Below are 27076 nucleotides of genomic sequence, written 5' to 3'. Positions count from 1 at the left end.
TTCGGCAGGATAAATCTCTTTAGTGTACATACTGAAGTTGTCATTATTGAGAGCCAATATATCATCTAAATATCTAAATGAGTTATTAAATTTTTGAATCAGATGTTGTTTCGATGGGTCTTTGCTGATTTTAGTAATAAATTGTAACTCATAACAATACAAAAACAGGTCCACAATAAGTGGTGCACAGTTAGTCCCCATGGGAATTCCAATAACCTGACGATATACAGAATCTCCATAGCGAACAAAAATGTTATCTAGTAAAAATTCAAGGGCAGTTATAGTATCAAAGCAGGTCCAATTGACATAGTTCTTTTGTTTGTTGTTACTAAAAAATGACCTAAAAGAGTTTGAACATATATATTCGCATTCCAACTTTTTAAATGCCCATTTAATCAGGTGTGTGAATTTTTTCTTAATAAGATTATGAGGCAACGTGGTATATAGGGTAGAAAAATAAAAACTTTGAACAGATTCGAAATCACCAATATAAGCATGTAATTTATCAAGTACTTCCAGCGAATTATATGTATTAAAGTGCAACCATCAATTTTCTTGTATGCATTTTAGCCTTATCTATTAAGTGAAACTTACATTTAAAATGACAAAGAATTGATTGATTGATTGATTGGTGTTTAACACCACTATCAGCACTACTATGCTATTTTATGGCGGTCAGTTTTTATTGGTGGAGGAAGCTGGAGTGTCCGGAGAGAACCACTGACCTTTGGAAGGAAAACTGAAAATCCTAGTCAATTAAGATTGGAGTCATTAGCTCACATGCCACAAGTGGGATTCTAACTCACAACCTCAGTGTTGACAGGCTAGTGATATAGTAGTTTGACTACTCAGACCACTCGGCCACCTAGGCCCCCAAATGACAAAGGAAAAAAATACAAAAATGAAATTAAAGTGCTTTGTTTTGTAAATGAACTTCGTCAGATGTAGGTCTAATATTATACAAGAGTGCACACGCTGAAATGTCTCGCCTTCTTTACTTATCATTGATATTATGTTGATAGTCCTAAATATAAAGCTTTATTACAACTGTCACATAAACTTAACATTAACCAAGAAAACTAAACATTGACCAATGAACCATGAATATGAGGTCAAGGTCAGATGAACCATGCCAGGCAGACATGTACAGTTAACAATTCTTCCATATAACAAATATAGTTGACCTATTGCTTATAGTTTAAGAAAAACAGACCAAAACACAAAAACTTAACACTGAGCAATGAACCGTGAAAATGAGGTCAAGGTCATATAAAACCTGCGCGACTGACATATAGATCTTAAAATATTTCCATACACCAAATATAGTTGACCTATTGCATATAGTATTAGAAAAAAAGACCAAAACTCAAAAACTTAACTTTGACCACTGAACCATGAAAACGAGGTCAAGGTCAGTTGACACCTGCCAGCTAGACATGTACACCTTACAATCATTCCATACACCAAATATAGTAGACCTATTGCATACAGTATAAGAAAAACAGACCAAAACACAAAAACTTAACTATAACCACTGAACCATGAAAATGAGGTCAAGGTCAGATGACACCTGCCAGTTCGACATGTACACCTTACAGTCCTTCCATACACCGAAGATACTAGACCTATTGCTTATAGTATCTGAGATATGGACTTGACCACCAAAACTTAACCTTGTTCACTGATCCATGAAATGAGGTCTAGGTCAAGTGAAAACTGTCTGACGGGCATGAGGACCTTGCAAAGTACGCATATACCAAATTTAGTTATCCTACTACTTATAATAAGAGAGAATTTAACGTTACAAAAAATGTTAACTTTTTTTCAAGTAGTCACTGAACCATGAAAATGAGGTCAAGGACATTGGACATGTGACTGACGGAAACTTCGTAACATGAGGCATCCATATACAAAGTATGAAGCATGCAGGTCTTCTACCTTCTAAAATATAAAGCTTTTAAGAAGTAAGCTAACACCGCCGCCGCCGCCAGATCACTATCCCTATGTCGAGCTTTCTGAGACAAAAGTCGCAGGCTCGACAATAAAACTCAGGTAAGAGCATTCTAAGAAAATAGCTGTGGTAAAAATTTGAAAAGAATTGACCACTTGCCAGAAAATAAGTTTACTGTTGTAACTTTTTTTTAATTCTACCATGAGGTTAGAAAGATAGTAGAGAAACTGAAGTACAATGTAAGCCAATGGCCAAAACCTCTAAGAAATGTTTTTTACAAATTACATGTACTAAAATAATGTAAAATATGTTCCCTATTGTAATTTCTAAACATGAGAAAATGAGTTGCTATGATGATTATGGGTAAATATAGAAGAATTGTGTTCTTGCAGCTAGTGATGTTTGCAAAATTTGCTTTGAACTAAGGAATGTCTAAACAATTGGGTCTAAATTTGGTATACCCATTATGTCAAGACATTCCAGTGATGTTCAAAATTTTTTTTTAATACAAACGTACATGCATTTCACATTCAAAATATTTCAATCTCTTGTATAATTTCTAAGATTCAAACTTAATAAAAGAAATTTAAACTTGACAACTGGACCACTAGAGTGCAGAAATGAGGTCGAGGCTACATGTTGTGTACATGTTGGATAGACAAACAAAAATTTTACTTGCCGTATAAAACTGACCTATAAATTATTTTTTGTCAGTCAGATCTAACTGTTGAGACCTTTGTTCAATTCAAACCAGACAATGTACAGTTACAGATTATGTTGTTTTAAAATTGGCAGCATGAAGGATTTTTTTCTCCGTTGAGTAATTCTGAGAGTATGCACTTTTTGGATGTAACCCCTCCTACATGCTTTAAAAAAAGGAGTTTAACTGGTTTAACATTTTTTTTCTGATTGATGAATTAAATATAATAGCACTCTTATATATTATTGTAAACCTATATTCAATAAAACCAACATTTGGGGATATAGTTTGAACTACTCTGCAGACAGTTCTAGCTGTAACACATTAAAAAAAATAAATTCTTAGTTCAAGATTTTATAGAATATCAACAGGGCTCGACAATAACGCTTGTCCGATTGTCCGGTACCAGAGGGAAAAAGGGTCGGACAAGTAAAAACTATATCAAGCTTGTCCGACGGGACAAGTAAAATTATTCTGCAGAAAATAAATTTAATCCAACTTTGATGAACAAAGTAATTATAAACAAAAACAAGAAAAGATGATGAAAACAAGACATATTTACTTGCAATCGATAATTTAAAACTAGTTCTTTGTCAGGTACTTTTTAACAGGTAAAATGCATACTATTCTCGGAAACCAGTCTTACTGATCTGAATCAGCGATGTGCTTTGTAGATAAGGTAACTTTACAAGACAGTTCGTCACAAGCTCAGAAACGATTCGGCTCCAAGTTTAACATGTTTAATAGACAGTTTGGCACCATAGGAGACATATTTAATAGACATGATTAATAGACAGTTTGGCAACGCAGGAGACATTTCGGGACCAAGACAAATCAGTACCTCGTTTTCCTACCTTATTCTGTTGCTTTATAATAAATAACATACCGGTAATTTTTTTAACAAAAATATTTTTTAGATAAAAATGAAAAATTATTTACCATTAAATTCACAAAATCATATTTAAACATATGTAGAAAAAACAGTACTTGCAATACGGTGACCTATAGTTGTTAATTTCTGTGTCATTTGGTCTCTTGCTGAGAGTTGTCTCATTGGCAATCATACCTCAATTTTTTTTTATTGATTGCATTTGAATAAACTTTTTTCAACTTTAAAAAACCAGGATACAAATCCAATGAGTGTACATTGACAGCCCTATCAGACGGTGCCTCATGTGCAGAATCTGATGAGACTTTGGCATTGATGAACTACATGTAGAACCTAAGTTCTGTGACATGATTAGATTCAGTTGTATTCGACTCATATTTTTGAATAGTATTTCAAAAGATATAAATCAAATTCTGTTCTATTGTTTTAATTCATTTTGTTCCTTGAATCAACTTAAAATGCAAAAAAGGTTATTATTAAGATTTTTTTGGACAAGTTACAATTTCATTCGGACAAGTAAGTTTTGGTATGTACTTGTCCTACTGGACAAGTTGAAAAAAAAGTTATTGTAGAGGCCTGATCAACTTCAACAATTACACAGTGTGAAGATGTATCTAATAAAGAACTAATGACAATATAATACCTGAACCCTCTTTTTCTTTCTGAAGATCAGTTCCAATAACTGGTATAGGATCGTCTGTGGTCTTGGGTTCTGGTACTCGCTGCCAACTGCAGAAATTCAAATACAGTTTCCATTGCTTAGGTGCCTGTAATTTTATCAGAACACATGTCAGAATATCATACCATTATATCATTTTGATAGAAATATATTAAATATGTAAAAAGAATATGTATTTTGATCAAAACATGGCCTAGAAAAACTGCCTAGGGGTTCAAAATAAGTTTCAGAGCCGGAGGTGAAAGGTCCTTCACTTTTTTTATTTTCAAATCAAAGATCCACCTTTGGAAATGAAAGGTTAGGTACATGTAATAACAAGGACTCTTAGGAATGAAAGGTCCTGAGGCCTAATCATTTCGCAAATTAAAGGTTCATCTTTTTAATTAAAAGGTCATGGACCTGGGACCTCCATTGATTTGAAACCCCAGACTTTGTTTCACATAACACAATCCTATTGTTAAATCTAAACAATTTAGTACAATGATAAGTTGAAGAATGATTCTGACACAAGTGTATTTTATATTATATTTTCACAAAGAATTATCACATATCCTTTCTTTCACAAAACAGAAAATAGAAAAATGATAGGTTACAATTGATATAGAGAATCAATAGCTTGCTGGAAATGAAAAAAGACTGAGAGTATGAAAATTTATGGAAAAAGAAGGAAATTTCTGAAAAAAACAGACCTAAACAACTCATGTCAACAAATAACCTTTATTCTCCAAAACATTTTTTGTTGGGTCTGTCTCAATGAAATTTAATCACAAAATACATTTTTTCATATATGAGAGTATTTAGTTATACATGTATTGCACATGTACCTGTAAACTACTTTGCACACACATATTTGGTTCTGGTGGTTTCATATACTCCTTGGCCTCTTTCATCTGTTTATCAATAAATTCTTTGTACTTTTCGGGACTACTTTCCGCCATCTCATCCAACATTGTCCATACATTCTGTGCTTGACTTAGCAATGTTTCCTTACTGAATTCACCAATGTTTGCCATACCTTGTAAAATAAAAGGAAAAATGTAAACCTTAAAACATAATCAATATACAATAACAAATTTCAACTTGTCCTCAAATTGGACCAGGTGTCAGAAGATAATAAATTCAAAATCTATCTTCACAGTGAAATGGAATTAAATGTTGGTTATGTAATATATCTTATGAATGAGCTTGGTTGTAAAACTTCCAAAAATATATTGCAAAAAATTGTGGGTGACGAAAAACTTATGGCCATCCATAACCACTGTATTTAAATATTTATTATTTTTCAATTGTATATTTCTTTTGTATATAAATTATATATATCATGTATATGGCAACAAGAAAGAACTATGTGAAAATTTTTCAGAATGGAAACCATATTTGTACATGTATATCGATCAACAAATAAGATCCAAAAAAAGAAAAGGGGAAAAAAACAGAAAAAAACATGTTTTTTTTATTTTTCCATAAATTTGAAGTTGGGAGTTCGGTTTGATTACGGGGTACAAGTCAATTGGGCACCTATAGTCAAATCAGCACCTGGTCAATTTGGCACCAATAGAAAAATTCTAATCTGTACCAATTTTAAGTAATTTTGGTGTCAATAATCACAATAATAAACTATAATACATGTACCTATAATAATATTTTTACATTTATCCTGTTTTATTTTTTTATATTTTTTTGAGGGAGGGGTGTTGTTTGTTCAATCTGTACATTCAGTTAATTTTAAATTTAATCAACAAACAAGCCAAATGCTTACCTGGTAAAACAAACATAATAATCATTTCAGACCTTACATAAACATTAAATGGTTTGAATGGTTTTACACTAGTAAATTTTGGGGCCCTTTATAGCTTGCTGTTCAGTGTGAGCCAATGCTCCGTGTTGAAGGCCGTATCTTGACCTATAATGGTTTACTTTTATAAATTGTTACTTGGATGGAGAGTTGTCTCATTGGCACTCATACCACATCTTCCTATATCTATTAAGTCATGTAATTTTAACTGTGGCACTAAAACATTTAAAACAAGTTTACATTTGTATCATGTTTATTAGACTTGACTTTTCATTTTTTTATTTCTTTATCTCATGACAGTATTTTACTTTACATCCATACATGCCATAATAAAATGCTTCGCTGGGGCGCAGCTTGATACGACCGCAGAGGTCGAACCCTGAACAGTTGGGGCAAGTATGGACACAACATTCAAGCTTGATACAGCTCTCAATTTGGATTGTTATTAAATATTTGACACAGCATAGGTTTCTGACACAGAAAGAATGTGGTCTAAGAACTTGAATTTTTTTAATTTACCTATTATGGTCCAATGTCCAAAATCAAAATACATGGTTAGATTCAGCATATCAAAGAACCCCATATATTCAATTTTTGTTAAAATCAAACAAAGTTTAATTTTGGACCCCAACTTGGACAAACTTGAAAACTGGGCCCATAATCAAAAATCTAAACACATGTTTAGATTCAGCATATCAAAGAACCCCAAGAATTCAATTTTTGCTAAAATCAAACTAAGTTTAATTTTGGACCCTTTGGACCTTAATGTAGACCAATTTAAAAAACGGGACTTAAAATTAAAAATCTAAATACACGGTTAGATTTGGAATATCAAAAAACCCCAATAATTCAATTTTTGATGAAATCAAACAAAGTTTAATTTTGGACCCTTTTGACCTCAATATGAACCAATTTGATAGCGGGGCCCACAAATAAAAAATCTAAGTTCATGGTTAGATTCAGCATATCAAAGAACCCCATATATTCAATTTTTGTTGAAATCAAAAAAAAATATAATTTTGGACCCCAACTTGGACCAACTTGAAAACTGGGCCCATAATCAAAAATCTAAACACATGTTTAGATTCAGCATATCAAAGAACCCCAAGAATTCAATTTTTGTTGAAATCAAACTAAGTTTAATTTTGGACCCTTTGGACCTCAATGAAGACCAATTTAAAAAACGGGACCCAAATTAAAAATCTAAAAACACGGTTAGATTTGGCATATCAAAGAACCCCAATAATTCAATTTTCGATGAAATCAAACAAAGTTTAATTTTGGACCCTTTTGACCTCAATATGAACCAATTTGATAGTGGGGCCTAAAAATAAAAAATCTAAATACATGGTTAGATTCAGCATATCAAAGAACCTCATATATTCAATTTTTGTTGAAATCAAACAAAGTTTAATTTTGGACCCCAATTTGGACCAACTTGAAAACTGGGCCCATAATCAAAAATCTAATTACATGTTTAGATTCAGCATATCAAAGAACCCCATATATTCAATTTTTGTTGAAATCAAACAAAGTTTAAATACTGGAACCTATCTTGGACCAACTTGAAAACTGGGCCCATAATCAAAAATCTAAACACATGTTTAGATTCAGCAAATCAAAGAACCCCAAGAATTCAATTTTTGTTAAAATCAAACTAAGTTTAATTTGGACCCTTTGGACCTCAATGTAGACCAATTTAAAAAACAGGACCCAAAATTAAAAACCTAAATACACGGTTAGATTTGGAATATCAAAGAACCCCAATAATTCAATTTTAGATGAAATCAAACAAAGTTTAATTTTGGACCCTTTTGACCTCAATATGAACCAATTAGATAACGGGGTCCACAAATAAAAAATCTAAATACATGGTTAGATTCAGCATATCAAAGAACCCCATATATTCAATTTTTGTTGAAATCAAACAAAGTTTAATTTTGGACCCCAATTTGGACCAACTTGAAAACTGGGCCAAAAATCAAAAATCTAAATACATGTTTAGATTCAGCATATCAAAGAACCTCATATATTCAATTTTTGCTAAAATCAAACAAAGTTTAATTTTGGACCCTTTGGACATTAATGTAGACCAATTTGAAAACTGGACCCAAAATTAAAAATCTAAATACACTGTTAGATTCGGCATAACAAATAAATAAATGTGATCAAAGATTTTACAAATCTAATGCGCCATACTGTGCAATTAAAGATTACTTCTTGAAATTTTTCAATATTTGAAATTTGAAAAAAAAATAATATTTGAAGAATAATTCTTTTTAATTTCTGAAATCTGAAATGAGAAAAAATTGGCCCCCCACAATTTCTTTTTATCCCCCCCCCTTTTTCCCCCAAAAAAATTCTTTCCCTCAAGATATGGTCATAATCTCAATTCAAATTTCCAATGGAGTTGGCAACCATAATTACCCATTTAAATTTACCATAGTGCTAACTTAATCTATTTTATAATAGAATTAATAAAAATATAGTGTCAAATCTTTCATATGGATTTTTTTGTAAAAAAAAAAGATGAAAACATTTGCAGATATTTTTACTGGTCTTCCTTTATAAATATGCATTTCTTTAAACATAATTTAAAAGCAGTGTAAGGGAAGTAACCAAAACGTTGTATTTGGATTACCTCCCTTACACTGTTTTAGATTATCTTTATTGTTCATTAACCATTACTTTATACATAATTTAAAAGCAGTGTAAGGGAGATAATTTCAATGATGTATTTGATTTATCTCCCTTACACTGCTTTAAATTATGTTTTGTACTAAAGTATTTGTCCATTAACCAGGACAACCTTGTTTTTCCCCCTTTTTTGCCCCTAATTCCTAAACGGTTTGAGCCATAACCCCCCAAAGCAAATCCTAACCATCCCTTTGTGGTATGGAAACTTGTAGTATAATTTCAGAGAGATCCATACACCGTTCCACAGTTATTGTCTGGAAACTAGAAAATGCTCATTTTTGGCCCCTTTTTGGCCCCTAATTCCTTAACTGTTGGTACCATAACCCCCAAAATCAATCCCAACCTTCCTTTTGTGGTATTTAACCTTATGGTCAAATTTAAAAAAGATCCATTCACTTAAACTAAAGTTAGAGTGCGAAAACCAATATGTATTCGGACGACGACGACCCAACGTCATACCAATATACGACCACAAAATTTTTTTGCGGTCGTATAAAAATCTACCAAAAAATTATAAAACCATACCTACTGTCCCAAAAAAAACTCCAATTACATACAGAAAAATAACACTCTATTCTCTATATTTTTAAGCACCCCTATTTTCCAATTCTTTTTAATCGTTACCCCATTATTCTCTGTGGAAAATGTGGAAAAAAGGAATATATTACTTGCAAAATATCATGTTAAAGCATTAGTACCGAAACAACTACATTGGGTTCACTTCTGTATTAACCAGGTGGTGATTTGACCAAGATAACAAGTTGACTATACTGGGTGCATTTTTAACCAGGTGCTGAATTAGTGACTATAATTTGGATTATAGTAAATGTACTTAAAACCATCGTTGGCTCAATGTTGACCGACCCCTCTATGAGGATCGTTATGGGGGTACCTTTATGACGAATAACGGTAAAAAGTCTTGCCAAATGACATTAAACAGTAATTTTTGTTCATGACGATAAAATGTACATTTTCTTTATGAAGATAAAAAATCGACAGATTGTGACGAATCCTGTTAAATTCTTTCCAAAAATAACGATAACGGATAATTATTTGAGACCTCTGACAAATCACGATAAGGATATTTTTGACGAATCACGATAAAATTTGAACCAATTTGACGCTAACAGTAGCAGAAACTGACCATTTGATGCCTGACAGTAAAGGGCATTCCTACCCTCCTCTATGAAGTTAGAACCTTGGAAAAAGTCAACAAAAACCAGATTCGGTGGTTCAAGGATCATAAGGATGGGGCAATATGTACATGCTGTCTGGGAACGTTGTCTCGTTGGCATACGATAGCTTTTATTTTCATAATGTATCTGACAACCAAGGACGTATATTGGGCTATTCCAGAAATAGTCTGTCCCCCCCCTATGGAAGACATTGGAATTCCAGATTTTTTTTTCTTGATTTTTTCTAAAATTCCAAACAAATTTTCTGTCTGGACCAAAAATTTCCAAACTTTTTGTCTGATAGTGCACATGAAATTCCCTGTATTTTCCAAAGGGACGAATAATTTCCATATAATTTTTACTGGTAGTCATTAAGATTTTCCATAACAGAAATATTTTGTGACCCATAATTTCCAGGTTTAAAACACAAGAGTTCTGATTAATTCCCTATGTATATGTACATTTCTGGGGAGGGGGACAAAAGTCTGATACAGTGATAGTAGTTTAGAGAATAGATGATATATTGATACTATGGAATTTCATTTTGTAGGCTGCACTTTGTAAATACAGCTGTTTCACAGACTGCCTCTTTTGGGGGATACATTTGTATATCATATTCATAGATATTTTGTTTTGTAGATGTACTCGTTCCCAGATATGATCTATATGTTTTATCTCTGACATAAGGACATAACTTGGGAATGTTACCCGTATAGGTAGATATTTATAGGTAGCGGCCAACTTGAATTCTGAGGAAGACCCAAAATGAAGGGAAAGGGGGAGCAGTACAGAATTTTATAAGTATAAGTTCAAACTCTTAGAAGTTCTGGGCATGTAAATGTTGAAAATATGCCGCAGATCCCTATGGTTAGACTTTTGAATAAAATAGTTGTGCATATCAACAACTTTCCATTCTAGGATATAATTTTTGTTACAAAACTTCATAGTGAAAGTTGCACAGTTTGAGCTGTAAAGGGGGTTCCTATGGGAAATTGCATTGTCTTTATTTACAGATGTGCAACTTATGATTTTTATCTTGAATTGTTTCATGTATACAACACTATTGAATGTGAATCAGGTGCAAATTTCAAAATGATTGGATTAATAGCATCTAAGATTAGCATCACTCAGTGGAAAATTATATCACATGGGAAGATAAAAACAAAGATAATTTGGTTTGACAAATATTTGATGCCTTAATGACCTTTTTAAACACATCAAAAATAAATACTGACATCTGATTAGTTTCAGACTTATGATGTAATCAAATAAGATGATAATTTCAACCTAATTATATATTTAAAATTTAATCTGTATTTTTCACCATTAATTAACACCAATAAATTGTGCAATTTGATATCTCCTAAATTTTAGAATGAAATTTAGGGTTTGTCCTATATCATTTTAAACAAATGCCAGATTTTGGGTTACTTAAAACCATGGAAGTATTATATTGACAGGAACTCCAACAAGCGGACTTCAAACGTTTATAGTGCGATGCCGCAAAATCGTTAAGTATCTGTTAATTAACTCGACTGTCTTATGGATGCATGGGTTCCGATAAAATTTTTGGAACCTCGTGAATGATCGTAATTTCGGAACATACCGAAATAACCGGATGTGTACTTAATTGTCAAGGAAATGACATTTACCGACCATGTGAATGACAAATATAATGTCAGTTTTTACGGGTTTTGCTGCTTAAAAACAAATAAAAAGAAAAGAAACGAAACGAAATCCCCGCGACTGTTTTCACCGATTAAAAAGACAAAAAAAAACAAAAAAACTGAAGAGTAAAAATACTCACAAGCCATAAACATTTCAGTCTAAGTTACAATCAATTTTAAAATAGTAAGATTTATTCATGAGAGTGCCGTTGGCTAAACACGCGTAACTGTTATATACAAGTTAGGCTTGAAAATCATAAAATTCTCATGTAAAGTAAACGGAAAAGTTTTTATCAGTAATTATTATCGCGTTTTACTGCTAACTTTGACAAATATTTTACTGAAGTGTTTAATGAAAGAATTTCCAACAAAAATTTAATCCAAAAGTTGGCCGGGGGGGACGGGGTTAAAGAGCTTTGATCCGAAAAAATATCAAATATTTTGATTTATTGTTTACTGAAAGTCCAATGGCAAATATTTCATGCAATTAAACAAGAAACAAAATCATAAATTGCTTAGCACACGGTGTAAGATGTTTCAGAACTGTTAAGCTTTTAAACACATAAATAAATTCTAATTTGGTTTCCATGATAAAAAAAAAATAAACTGCTTAGGGCCCATCATGGTGATCGTTCTTTAAATGCATCCAGAAATATTTAAAGCCATCCGTAAAAATAAATCTGTCAGACGTCAGAGTAATCTCGGACTAGGTTGAATGTTTAAGGTTGTTTACAACTTTGGAATTATTATAAAAGGTGTAACAATTCATCTGCATGTCTCGTAACCTGATATTGCTATGGAGAGGTCATCACATGCGTGTAATTATTAACCTCTTTCAGTCTTTAAAACATATTTGATAAATAAGTTAATAACATTTTACGATATTTTACGATAGAGAAAACCATAAATATTTGTGTTACACTCGATAAAAGTTTACAATCTTTAACTTAAAATTTGAGTTATCCGGCACCATCCGGCACACTACACGCGCATCACATTATTTTTTGCAAACACTCTACTTCAGAATCATGTAATTTTCCTAATCGGATATTTCCCGATTTCCAAGTTCCAATGATTAAAACATACTCAACAAAACTAAAAATAAGCTTGCCCTCTTTCCGAATGCAGTTAGTTTTCTTATGTCATTCTGTTAACTATGGACCGATTTTTTCGATCTTTTCAGCTTTGTTCTTCATTTATTGAACGGAAACAGGTGTTGTTATTCATGTGGCGATTCACAAATAACCACGGGAGTTTCCGTGTTTATTTACATTGGTAGGTAGATAAGACAATCGATACCAAATCACGTGATAAGACCAGCTAAAGTTAAAAGAACAGGCGAAGGCGGCATCACAGATACCCCACAAAGGAGTTATCACGTACTTGACAAACTGAGTCGGAACCTTTTATTTTCTTAAAGAAATCAGTGGGATGGGAATGTGCTAATTTTTCGTTGGAGTTCCTGTCAATATAATACTTCCATGTTCAAACTAAATAGCCAGAACATTTACCAATAAACAGCTAATTGATACATCCTTTATTCAAACACACTTGTTTGTCTTCACAGCAGGAAATTGTCTAATTACCTCAATATTGTAGATGAATAACCAGAAATGACCATCTGTGTACTATGACTCTACTATGGATTGCAAAATACTATTACACATAGCATGGAAGTATTACTTCCATGCACATAGATAGATTCATTTAGATTGTTATCAGAATCAGTGGCAAACTGTTTACTGACTTTTGAATTTACACACAGAAGATCCCCCCCTTTTTTTTTAAATTAATGCAAGGCAATGTGAACTTTTATAAATTGATTATTTGTGTTTAGTGTTTTATTTTCATATGAAAGCATATAACTTACTAAGATAAGAAAAATAAATATAATAAGAAATGTCTGATGTTTGAAGAATTAACCTATTTTCAAAAATAATTGTATTGTGTACTGGAATGAAACTTTAGATGATATTGAATGTAATATGTTCTCCTACCAATTGAATAATCTGAAAATGTATTCTCTTAACAATGATGTATAAAATTTGACATGAGTTTTGAAATTTAAAAAGTTTATAAAAATTCATTACACAAAAAAACTGACATTCTTAAGTCATCCTGTTTTACAATTTACTATTTGTCAAGCCTGCAACTAGAGTTCCCCAAGCTAGACATAGCAATCCTTCTCTCTAGTGTCATCAACATTTAAAGGAGTAGGTTAGGTAAGGGCCAATTTTGGCCTCAAATTTCAGGTACATCTGATGAAAGATTTTGGGCACTTTTTAAACACATAAGTGTCTTCTTCAGTCGATTCAATTAGTTGATGTGAAAGATTTCAGCTGATTAAGTCATTAAAGACGGCAAAATTTAAGCTTATAATTGTATGAAAAATCTATCAAATATGCCATAAAATGTCACTTTTCAGATGTTTTTTTGTCAAAAATGAAAGTGGCCGCATTCGTGTTCATTCTCAACCCTTTATATATAACATGTATCTAAATATTGAGACTGAACACAAATGCGGCCACTTCCATTTTAGACGGAAACCTTCTAAAAATTATCTCAAATTGTAAAATTGTGAAGATTGCAGCAATTTTGCATGATTTAAAAACAATGCTAGTACCCGATACATGTGCATTGTATTGTCAATAAAAAGCCCATACTTATGTAACAGAAGTATTCTTAGCTTTTCAATAAATAGCTGAAAGTTTACATTTTAACAATTTTGTAAAACTGCTATATTTTGGGGTCAAAAAGGGGTCTTACTGGGCCTACTCCTTTGTTTTGGGTTAATTTCTTTTTTATTTTAAGTCGATAGCTTTGTTAAATATTCATGGAATTTTGCTTAACTGACAGACGCTTCTTCTATACAAAGACAGCATCCAGAGATTATTATTCTTTTTCAATATTTCACTGATATAATGGACTAAGTTTTTTTTGCACTAACATATATTGTTTACAAAACTTTGAAATTTTCAAAAAACTATATATTTTTTATTCCAGGAATAGATTACCTTAGCTGTATTTGGCAAAATCTCTTTGGAATTTTGGGTCCCCAATGCTCTTCAACTTCATAATTTATTAGGCCTTTTATTAAACTTTTTGGATTTGAGCATCACTGTTGAGTCTTTTGTAGATAAAACCCTGGTCTGGTGTTCACAATTTTAAGCCTGGTATCAATAATGTGGTTTTTTAGACTTCAAAATAACTTTGTCAAAGCATTATGGAATGATTGATATATTGATTGAATGATTGGTGTTGATGCCACTTCAGCACTAATGTGCTATTTTGTGGCGGTCAGTTTTTATTGGGTGGAGTCGAGGAAGCCATAGAGAACCATGACATTCCGTAGGAAAACTAACAATTATAGTCAATAATGATTGGAGTTGAGGGCACCTGCCATGTGCTGGATTCAAAACCTCATAGTTGACAGGCTAAATATACAGTAGTTAGAATACTTAGACCTCTATAAGTATATGTTTGTTTCATTTTTTATATTTTACAGATAAATGGCATTTTTGAAGTTATTATTTAGATATAGTATTGGGTTAAAGTATTAAGACATCAATAACTATAGAATTTCAAGAACAAGGACAAGTTTCTTCTTGACAAAAACATTGCAATTAAGAAAAAAATAGTTGGGTTTTTTTTGTTATCTCTTCTGTATATTACTGATGATTAGTTTCTTCATACTTGATAAATACCTGACATGTAGAGTAAAATTTTGAATTTTCCACCCATTCTTCCATAATTTACTGATAAATATTATTTCAGTCAACATTTAGGTATGTGTCAAACCTTTGTGGAATTTTACAAAACTTACAAAATTTAGACAGAAGCTTTCTTGTAAATCAAGAAATAGAACCCTGAACAAATTTTGATTAATTTTTATATATAAATAAAATAAAGATAAAAACATATCTTGCAATAATTTAAATTGAAGAGATAAACAGAGTCATATGCAGACGTGTATTTAGGGGGAGTCTCTGCCTTATAGAGCTAGCACTAATCTAATAAGCAACATTTTAAATCAAAAAGACACAATTTTTTAGTTGACAAAATAAATTAAGAGTACAAATTAAACATCCAAGTATCATTTTCTGTGATTAGAGATAATTTCATAGAATTTGATCCAATATCCACACATTTTGGTGCAAATCATATCTTTGGCCTTTCATGGATACTGTGCTATATAGCAATGTTTTGGTTTTTTCCGGAATTGTATTTATAATTAAAGGGAAACTTTCATCAGAGACCACCCCTTATGTTTTTCATTTATTTCTTTTTTATTACTGTTTAAAGTTTTTTAAAAAAAATTAATATCTTTTTTTATTTATTATCATGGTAATTTTACCATGCCCATTTTATATAAATTTTATTGTTTATCAGTAAACTTCATAGTATAGTTTTATATGCAATATTTTTAAAATCTGTTTGTTTTAGGATTTTATAACATTGGCTTTCATATTTTATTGTTAATACTTATATATGTGAATTGATATATGTTATAAAGCACTTAGGGTAATTTTAATATTATATAAATCGCTGTTATAAATACTGTATAATAATAATAATAATAATAATCATAGTTTTTTGATTTGTTAATTTATATTTGAATTTAGATTTTTTGATTTTCTAACTATTTCAACCTATTTCAATAAAATTTAATGTTGAATTAAGTGTTTCATGATAAGAATTTTGTCCTAAGAATATCAGTTTACTTGTGTGGTTTACATGATGATGGTCATTAATTAGTTCTGCACAGTGAAATATTTTGTAGGAACTGTGATGTTCATACAAATAATTTTATAGCTCATTTCACTAATTCACCAATGTTCTTTTTCTTTTGAATCCTATTGATAGGTTTTTATGGGATCTGGCATCTATTGTAGAATCTGTTTTAAAAAGATGCCAGTATTTTCTGAATACTTTTTGAAGTTTTTCTGCTTGAGCATGATAATATGTAATGAATGATACATTACATCTATTTTCAACTTTGTTCTTTTTCTTTAAAAATTGGGTGGTTTGAGTTTTTATGAAGATATTGGAATTTTTCAGTATTCTTTCAAAAGCATTTCATATCTATAACACCAGTATTTTTCGAAGGGTTCATCTTTGAAGATTTATGGAATGATTATTGCATTCATAAGTGAACTTTAGCAATAATTTGCATTTTCAAACAGGAAATCCAATTTCAATTACTATTTATTCAGTGGTAGCTATATATAGGGATGAGCTGCTAAAAAGGTCACCATGGTCACTATTTCAAGCTTCATTAATTATATATGATCAAATCCTGGAAATTTAGATGAAGGTCAAGTTTTCAACTTGCCTATTTATATCACAAGTCAGATGTCAGAATCTTTTGATGTGGTAAAACAACAGTTGTAAATGTATCTAATAGTGGTCAAATCAATTATCTCTCTATTAATTTTCCCATATGCATTCTTACCAGCTATTAACTTGCTGTTTGTGCTTTTAATCCCATTGTTTAGACATTTTCACCTAATTAACATTAAAAATTTGTAATAATGTAAAACTATATATTTTTAATTTTACACTTTGAGAGTGTTGACCATAAGAGAAATAGGTTTAACAACTTGAGAAAATTGGATATCGCTTGATCATGTTGATATCAACTCTTGTTATTTAATTTATTTACTAATAATAAACTTGCCACAGGCTAGTTTATTATTATATTGAAATTAAATAACTCCAGTTGAAATCAAGCGATATAATTTCAATTCTCATTTGTTATATGAAACCTATAAGTACAGCCTTCAACATGGAGCCTAGGCTCGCACAGCATAATAAGCTAGAATGGGCCTGAAAATGACCAGTGTGAAACAATACAGACGAGAAACACTAATGGCCAAATTGATATACAAAACAAATGAAAAACAAATATGAAATACAGTAATAAGCAACAACCACTTAAATTACAGGCTTCTGACTTGGGACAGATTTATATATATATATAGAAAATATATGCAGCGAGGTTAAAAAAACGTATGTGCTGGATCCAAATTCTCCTGGGATAGTGGTGTATTTGTCTGCAATGACAAGGCTTTATATACACTGGTAAAGATATTGGCTAACAGTTCTTCTAGTCAGGGATTTGTTTGCGCTTAACTTTTAAACACACTTCTTTTGATTACGGCTGCATATATGTTACTAAGTATAAAATTCCAGTTTTTTTGGCACATTTAGAAAAAAAACAGATAAATTCCAGACAAAAGAAATAAAATCGATGTCTTCCATAGGTATTGCTTCTAATCTTTACACTAAAATTTCCAGACAAATTGACAGCATCATTAAAAAAATTCCAGTATATTTAAGTTTTATAATGCGTTTAAAATCTGGAATTCCAGAAAATTTTGGTAATGGTGAAAAATATTTCCATGGTTTTTTTTTTTTTACATCTTATGTCTTCCATAGGGGGGGGACAGAATATTTCTTTAATCTAATTTAGATTAAGTTATAAATCCTTGTGTCAAGTTGTGACAACCATTGAACCAATTCAAGTTTTGACACATTTCTGATTCTTCTCATTATCTCAATTTACAAACGACAACATGTCATCTCAAAAAAGTTATATTTCAGAAGCATAAGGCATTAAAAGCTACCTGACTATATATAAACACTATTTGCTTATCGAATGCTATAATTATCCACATTCACCTGTTTCTGCTTGTAGAATGCGTCCTTAGACAGCGCTCTACGTCATCAGAATGTGTGCATAAAGGGGGACAACTATTTTCTACACAAACGTATTTTTTTCGTAAGTCAAAACTCTATTTCTTCACATTCGTTTTTGCAAGACACCCAAATCCCTTTGCCTACTTCTCCAATCTTTAACTACATGTTTTAATCCTATTTTTGTAAGACAGTTGACTAAAAATTACCGTAGCTAACCTGGGACATTGTCATTGTCATTGAATATTCCCCAAAACACCCAAAAATACCAAAATTTGTAACAAACAACATAATTTCAAAAATATTAAAAAATAGTTAAAATCACGTATATCAATTGTAATTTTTTGGTACATTTGTGACATTTTTTCGTTATGTGCAATCCTTTCATAATCCTGGTCAGAGACAGAGTTGAATGCGTTGACATAGCTGCGGAACCATGGCTCATAGGTCTTTATATGATATTTTAACAATTTTCGGACCCCAAATTGTCAAAAAATATCATATGGACCTATGAGCTACGGTTCCCCTAGTACTGTTGGCAGCACTGGAGACATGTGTGTCCCCTGTAGACAGTGACGGGCTAGGGACCAGTGTGTCCCTTGTACATGTTGTAAATAGATATATGTAGTATGAGTGCCAATGAGACAACTCTCCATCCAAGTCACAATTTGTAAAAGTAAAGACTATATCAAAACGGTTTTCCAAAACTAACTTTACAATATAAGTAAAAATATTTGATACTAAATTATTACCTTTCAGGATCTATTGAATTAATTAAATTAATAAACTTGGAGACATATCATCATGAATATAGTACACTAGTTTGGCAAGTAGAAAATATCGCCAGTATAACATTTGTATACTTGTTCTAATTGTGCTACATGTCTATAGGTATATTTTTTCAGAGACAAAATTGACTTCAAGTCAGGATCTATTGGGCTGTCAGATTACAGGACTGTCTGACCAACAGGCTGTCAGATTGTAGACTAGGACTGACACTGTTGCCAGGACTAAAGTACTGTCCGATTATAGGTCTGACCCCTATTTTGGTCTTTTAGGGTAAACTATGGATCGTACAAGTTTTAGCTTTCTTAAAAGGTTTGGAGTGCTTTGCTGTTTTATACTTTTCAGTAAGATGTGGTTGTTAATGTATGGGAAAGGTGTGGTATTTTAAGGCCAACTTGGTCATTTTTGATGCAATATTTATTTGCATTTGGATATTCTCATATGTGTTTTCTTACACCTCAATTTTATTAAGTTGTTATTATAGATGCCTCCTAAAAGTTCCAGATCATTCTCAAAATAATTCTAATGCACAATTTGGGGTACCTGTGGTTTTGGTTTATCATTTGGTTTTACAGTATGGAATACATGTATTTGGACAAAGTTCTGGAAGATCATTGGCAATAATTATATGTACATGTATTTTTAGTGTTGGTGTACATGCATTCATGTATATAGTCAGATGAACACTCAGAAACTTTTTCGTCTTAGTCCCTCCTTTTATTTATTAACATGAAGTTGACTTGACATAATAAAGCAAGGTAATTCAGGAAAGCATGGAAAGGCAAAATCATTCATTGGTCTGGTATTGGATGGGATCTTGAATACTCGTACTGTAATTTTGTCCGTATTTAATATCTTCTCCTGTATGGGACATGTTTCCAATTCTATATCTCATTTTAGCCAATAGAATCTTTCACAGATCATAAGACAACCAATAAGAACAGATATTTGTTACGTAATAATTTCAAGATGGCGTGAATATCGTATGAAATTAATAGCTTCGCAACGTGATGAGAAGCAAATAGTACTTACTTCCCAGCAGCAACCCAAGTCAAATTTTTACATGCATGGACTGGACTGATCAGTTAGAGATATACATGTAAATTTGATGTGCTAAAAAGTATTTTTTTGATTTTAGGGAAATTATTTAAAAATAAAATGATTGAATAAAATATTACACCATTTGGTCGAAAACTTTGTTTCTTATACACTGTATATGTAGCCCAGGTTTTTTGAGAGATTGATCCCTTTTGAGGGATGTGATATGTGTTTTTTCATGTGATTTCTAATCACACTTGGTCATTTTTTTCTGGGGTTGATTGTTCCCTTAAATTATCCTTAATAATATCTAGGAATGTCAACAAGGACTAGAAAACACAAATATTCTATGGTAATAGCAAGTATCAAATACCAATATCATACTCTACTGATCAGTTTTCGTTCGGACATTGTCTTCATTTTATGAAATTGATTTTCTTTTGAATGTCCCAGGAGAAAGAATATTTACTTATTAATTATACTCAGTAATAACATATTATTTTCAATTAAAATTCTATGGACAGATTTTTAAGAAAACACAAGTTAATGTAAAATAATGCATATTTTAAGCCGCTTTTATGCTATACATTTGTAGATTTATATCACAATTTTTTTACTGTATCATGTGTATCTATTAAAGTATAAAAGTTACAGATGTATATCTCATTTTTTTTCCATATTCAGCTGCAGTTCAGCAAGTTCTAAATGCATGCAAAATTTCTTCAAAACTGAAATATCTTCCAATTAATATTATGTATACTTTGCCTGAATAAAAATGAAAATCTCATTATTTTTCAGTAGCCTTTATACCATTTCAAGATGACAAATTCTGCAGCAAAAACATTGTTGAAGAATTACATTAGGCATGTTGGTAGTCACAACAAGGTAAGATTTTATACCCCCACTCCAGGAGAATGTCTGTCCGTCCCTTGGTTTGCCAACAAATATTTCTGTACAACCAAACAGAATGAGACAAGACATAAGAATGGCCTAGGTCAAAATGTGGGAGGTTTCAGACTATTGTGGATTCATTTATTGTTATGGGGGACCATTTTTTGTGGATTTAAAGAAAAAATGTATTTTCGTAGATATTTGATTTCGTGGTTTTGCTGAGATCTGCATACAAGCCTTAAGAAAATGTGTACTTCGTTGTACACTTAAATTCATGGTAAACCAATACCCATAGAATCCACAAAATTGATATCCCATAAATAATAATGAATCCACAAAATTGATATCCCATAAATAATAATGAATCCACAGTATCCAAAAAGTGCTATTACTCAACCTGATTTGTTTTAACTGTTTCCACAGGAAGCCAAAGCCAACAGGAGACCAACCTATTTGAATAAAAGATATTATAGGTATACATACGGAAATGAGACAGCAACCCAATGTCAAGGAAAAAATCAAGAATCAATACAAAAGTGTCTGTACATTACTGTTTTTTCGGCTCTAAATTGCCCATAGTCTAAAATTGATCTGAATAAAAACAGAGACTATTATAGATATGCCATCAATGCCATCAACACCAGATTTTTCCATATGGAGAAGTGTTTTCTTTTTATGAATGAAAAAGTGTTTAAAACTTGTAATACTGTCATGACTGTTGAAGGGGAACACCATTTCTTTCTAAATTGTAGACAAATGGCCATTCTCAAACTACTCTATAGATTAATTTTAAAAAATGAAATCCCTGCTTTTTCACATCCAGACCCAAACCTAAAAGTGAAAATGTTTCCAACCTATTTATATAAATTCATGTCTTGTGTGTAAGGTAAAGGATAGACTAGAGAGCAAACCTTTGACTATGGTGATTTTTTATAATTCTTTAAGTTTTGAATCTTAAAATTTCCAAGGGGTATAATTTTTGATATTATGAAAATACACAATTGAATGTTTTTTTTCAGATTGTTGAGGAGGCTGAAATGTGGAAGGAACATCATCGATCAAAAGAATTTGAAAAAGACAATAAATATTCCTTTCTTCAGGATAAAAGAGTAGATATGAATGATGACTTTTCCCGTAGAAAAAGTAAAAGAGCCCATATGGATGAAGAACCTGAGAGTACATTTTGTCTGAGACAGCTTTACAAGGCAGAAGACAATGACCCTGATAGGTACTGTAATGTTACTCCTTCTAAAGTGTATTGGTGGCCAACTACTAATTTTAGTGTGTCAGCAAATTGAAATGATATTGCTATGGTGGGGTGTGAGCTTTTTTCTGTTATTTGTTTTTCAATCTTCTTATTAGAACCATTTCATTAGTTCAGACCAAAATTGGTTAGATTTTTTATTTCAGTAACATCTTTTGTTTTAAATTTATTTAAGAAGAGAGGCGAAAGATAACAGAGGGACACATGGGACATTCAAACTCATAAAATAAACTGACAACGCCATGGCTAAAAAAGAAGAAGACCAACAAACAAACAATAGTACACAAAACACAACATAGAAAACTAAAGACTGAGCAACACAAACCCCACCAAAAACTAGGGGTGATCTCAGGTGCTCCGGAATGGTAAGCAGATCCTGCTCCACATGTGGCTACCGTTTAAGTTACACATGTTATTAGTCATGTGAGCAGGATTTCAATTAAATGTGTTCTAAAAAGTAACTACTGGACAACTAACTCATATAGATTCTATTCTGATGATACAAAACAAAGAGACATATTGGTGACACACTGTGTGAATGTTGTCGTTGATTCATGTTTTCACAAAATATTTGATCATTCTGCTTTTTTGTCTAGCCTGTTATATAATGGTGAAGAAGCGTGGCATAGGGATTCTACATTCTGTTGTTGTCAGCTGAGTGAACATTTACTTTCAGACTGATTCAAGTTTTTCAAAAGTCAATAAATTTGTCGATTCTTCATTGCATTTTATGGAACTTCGGCAGAAGCTTTTTTATATTCAAAAGGCAGTAAAAAGCAAGAAAATATTTTTACATATTTAACTGATAAATGGAATAGGTTTTTTTTGCATGTGTATTTTACTGATAAATGGACTTAGTTTTTGACAGTTATTATTACACTTTTACTCTGACAGCAGCAATAGCAGGCGAAAAACAGGGTTAACTCTCATGTAAGAAGTTCCATCTATTCATCCAGCAAATATCATTAGAGTTATCTCCCATCATGGCAGATTTTGTAGTGAAATTTTGAACATTTAATTTCTCAATTTTTATTGAATCTCTGATGTGTATTTTATGCTTTCTTTTTCTCTTTGATTTATCTCTACTTGAAATATCACATTATAAAAACTACAAAATCAAAATGCAGGGACTCAGTTCACAAACAGTTGAGAAAAAATATTTGTAGGTAAAGACATGAACACAACTTATGATCAATATTTGTCCTAAAATTTTATGCGAGCCCCAGGACTTCCCTGCAGTAAATATAAAAGTGGACAATACAATGAGAGACATTTTGTATATGACTGAGAGAATAGTATGGTAATTTATAAATGACAGAAGTAGTTATTGTAATATTTCAGGTGGGGTCATAGCGGTTATAAAGAAATGTATCCAAAAGATTTTGACAGTGACAGATCTGAGGAAGAAAAATCACACAGGAAACCAAAGAAAACGTAAGATTAAAGTTACACCATTATGTTTCCTTTTTTTTTTGGAGGAAAAAATAGTTTATGGTGCATTTTTTTCTCTCACATGTTTAGTTATGAAATTATGTTCAAATTATTTGATATTTTTAATAAATTGCAAATAAATCTGCTAATTGTTAAAATAGTTTAATCTCAATGAAGGACATTTTGAATAGGGTTTCTGCTAAAATGTTGAATACATTTTAGATATATATAAAATAAAATTGAGAATGGAAATGGGGAATGTGTCAAAAAGACAACAACTCGACCAAATAGCAGAAAAGTTCAGAAAAACATTAAATTTTAATACATATGATTTATTCTTTAATTTAAATTTGAATTTTCTTTACTCAGATCCTGGATAGACTATAATACAAATATGAAAAGATTTATTTAGAAGTGGTATACCAGTATTTATCAACTACAAAACATAAGCTCTAGAGAGTTTTAAACCACATACATGCAAACATATACAACAGCATAAAAAACACAATCATGCAATAAAACAATTCAATACATAAATCTGAATGGAGATTTCAAAATGTGTTATGAAGAACCAATAACTTGAATCAATAAGATTTTATTTATCAAAGATGAGATGAAATAATCAAAATAGTATTTTGCTATGGCTGGACAAGACATGAGCTGCATCTGATAGAAAAAGACCTTACGCAAGGGCAAATAGTTATACACTTTCCGTAGAGAATTTTAAAACCTGAAACAGGTTACCAGATGTATTAATATTCATTTGCATAAGGTCGATTTTTATCTGACGCAGCTCACATATATACCATGTATACTGTCAATAATGTTCAACTGAGTGGATGTGTTTCCATCTTTTAAGGTTGATGAGATGGACAAATAATAGTTGCTATTCAATGAATTGAGTGAAGTTTGCAATCATTTGATACTTAAAATTTGTTAGTTAATCATCTTATAATTTTTTTAGAAAAATGCATTGTCTCCAAAGTTAATTGAAATTTGGCAGACCATGTGCTTTTAAATAAATTAGCTTTTCTAAATTTGAAAAACTGTAATATTTTTTGCTTGATTTCAAAGAGTACGAAAATATCTTTTTGCAGAAAAAAGAAAGGAAAACATAAGAGAAAAGAAAAGAGAAAAAAGAGTAAAAAACACTACACTTCAGACTCTGAATCAGAGAGTAAGAGAAAAAGAAGCAAAAAACATAAAAAGCATTCAAAACGAAAAAAGACGAAGGGGTCAGACTATAGTAGTGATAGTGAATCAGATGATAAAAGCAATAAACTGAAAGACTCTGACAATTCATCTAGAAAAAGGAAACATTCAGAAAATCATGGCTTGAAAAATGATAAATATGACAATCATTCTGAGTCCCATTCGAAGAGAACTAAACATAAGCAGTCTAAAAAACATTTAAGCGTGAACAAATACTCTCATAAAAAACACAAAAAGAAATCTCATGAAAGTAGTGGAAGTGAATTTTCTGATTCAGAATCTCGCCAGAACATTAAAAGAAAGAAAAGGAAAACAGACTGTGATTTGTACGATAATAACTGTTCTTCTGAACTTAGAGCTGTTGAAAGATTTAGGAGAGACAGTTTGTCGGACAGAAAATTTGAAAAGAGTGTATCAGAAAGTCCAGATGACCGTCAAATATATAAAGAGTCATCCGTAGGGAGAAAACATCGTAAGAGATATAGGAGTTATTCAGGTTCAGAATCGTCTGATTCAGATTAATTTTATGATTTTCAGGGTAAAACTGTGTGGCAGCTGAATTTTTTTAAAGTTAATGATATCAGGTAGTGCAATAGCTACAGTATTATTTTAATTTAAAAAGCATACATGTAGTAATAAAGACTATAGTATTTTTATGTTTTTCGGTCTGTGCGTCCGTTCGTTCGTCCGTCCGTCTGTCCCGCTTCAGGTTAAAGTTTTTAGTCAAGGTAATTTTTGATGAAGTTGAAGTCCAATCAACTTGAAACTTAGTACACATGTTCCCTATTATATTATCTATCTAATTTTAATGCCAAATTAGAGTTTGACCCCAATTTCACGGTCCACTGAACATAGAAAATGATAGTGCGAGTGGGGCATCTGTGTACTATGGACACATTCTTGTTATGCAAGTCTTAGCATTAACTATGGTTATAACTTGGTTATTCTATTTTAAGTACCATAATAATTTTGGAAAGTGTTTTTTAATAATCCTAGTCTTATTTACATATTTTATATTCATTTTAAAAGATAATATTACAGTAATTAATTTCTGATTATTTAGTGTACATATGTGTTAACGTCAAATCAATACTTTTAGTAGCAGGCTCCCAAGGAGTACGATCCAAAATGTTCTGTAACTGAACGACGCCAATGATGATACTGAATCCCTAGAGACAAAAAATTTCTAGAACAGTGGCTGCGGCCAAAGTAAATTATGCTAAAAATCTATTATAAATTATGAAAAAATTGGACAAGAACTGATGTTGCAACATAAATAATGCATAATTAAGGGGTCAGTTATTTATCATGCGATGTGCCAAAAAGAAGTTATTTTGTATAATATGTAATAGTAATACATATGTACCATAACTATGTGAAATTTGTAGTATTTCAACCTTATTAAAAAAATATTTAAAGTATAAGGACCAATTTAACCCTTTTTTAACCTACTCCTATGTCAGCTTTGAATCGTAATACGAGTTCAGGACTGGCAAATCATAGCTTTACCATACTTGTCAAGAAAACATTTTTTTATTAAAAATTGCGTAAGAAATGCATGGTGTATGAACCCATTATAAAAATAGGTTCAACTACAAATGTACAATCATGAACAAAGGAAGATAACTCAACTCAAATTTTGAATTTGCCTAGCAAAATAAAATTCAATGTTTTATTTAAAAATTCATGAAATTGCAAAATGTAAGCAATGCTCACAAGCACTTTGATTATACGATATGAAAGTTAAGGAAAATAGCACATGGGATATTGTTTATCCTAGATAAAACCACACTGATTATATATAAAAATACCTAGACCTGCTATAAACAGTTGTGCATTAGAATGAACTGGAGACTGTTATTTTTGTTTTATATTCATCTTTTAGAAATACAGATTCTGTGTCAAGGTTTTGCTTACAAGGATCTGTCAGTTCTCTGTTTAAATTTCTGTCTTGAAAACCTTTAAAGGATCCTGCAGTTTTGTAGTTATGGTACCCAACATCAACATTTTGTAATTATTAACATAACCTTGTTAGCAAAGTATGGACACATGATCTCTATTTCAATCAGACTGTGCATTATATCACAGTTTTATATTTTAATGTTTACTTGTCAATTTTGAAAATGTTGAAGCTGATTATATTTGTTTTTTAAGAGAAGCATATAAGAAAATAGAAACTGTTTGAATAAAAAGAATTCTACATTA

General features: G+C 31.4%; 2 protein-coding genes across 3 annotated transcripts in view; one reads left to right on the top strand and one right to left on the bottom strand.

The window, feature by feature from the left end:
* Positions 1 to 18276, bottom strand: part of LOC127703010 (PIH1 domain-containing protein 2-like) — a 32452-nt gene extending 14176 nt beyond the window's left edge. The window contains exons 1-3 of one of the 2 annotated variants that reach the window (XM_052207384.1): positions 18180 to 18276; positions 5044 to 5234; positions 4184 to 4307 (exon numbers count right to left, since the gene is read on the bottom strand). In XM_052207384.1, coding sequence (XP_052063344.1) covers positions 4184 to 4307; positions 5044 to 5232 — 313 coding nt within the window. In that variant the 5' untranslated portion in view covers positions 5233 to 5234; positions 18180 to 18276. The remainder of the gene's footprint in view (positions 1 to 4183; positions 4308 to 5043; positions 5235 to 18179) is intronic. The other variant, XM_052207385.1, reaches the window with a different exon arrangement.
* A 17-nt stretch (positions 18277 to 18293) lies between these two features.
* LOC127703011 (uncharacterized protein NKAPD1-like) lies at positions 18294 to 27076 on the top strand. Its single transcript, XM_052207387.1, has 5 exons — positions 18294 to 18334; positions 20872 to 20958; positions 21984 to 22192; positions 23570 to 23662; positions 24757 to 27076. Exons 2-5 carry the CDS (start codon positions 20893 to 20895, stop codon positions 25391 to 25393), a joined length of 1005 nt encoding a protein of 334 aa, XP_052063347.1. The 5' UTR covers positions 18294 to 18334; positions 20872 to 20892; the 3' UTR covers positions 25394 to 27076.

This window comes from Mytilus californianus, unplaced genomic scaffold (genome assembly GCF_021869535.1).
Source record: "Mytilus californianus isolate M0D057914Y unplaced genomic scaffold, xbMytCali1.0.p SCAF_5, whole genome shotgun sequence".
Taxonomy (NCBI): domain Eukaryota; kingdom Metazoa; phylum Mollusca; class Bivalvia; order Mytilida; family Mytilidae; genus Mytilus; species Mytilus californianus.
This window is presented reverse-complemented; position numbering and strand designations above follow the sequence as displayed.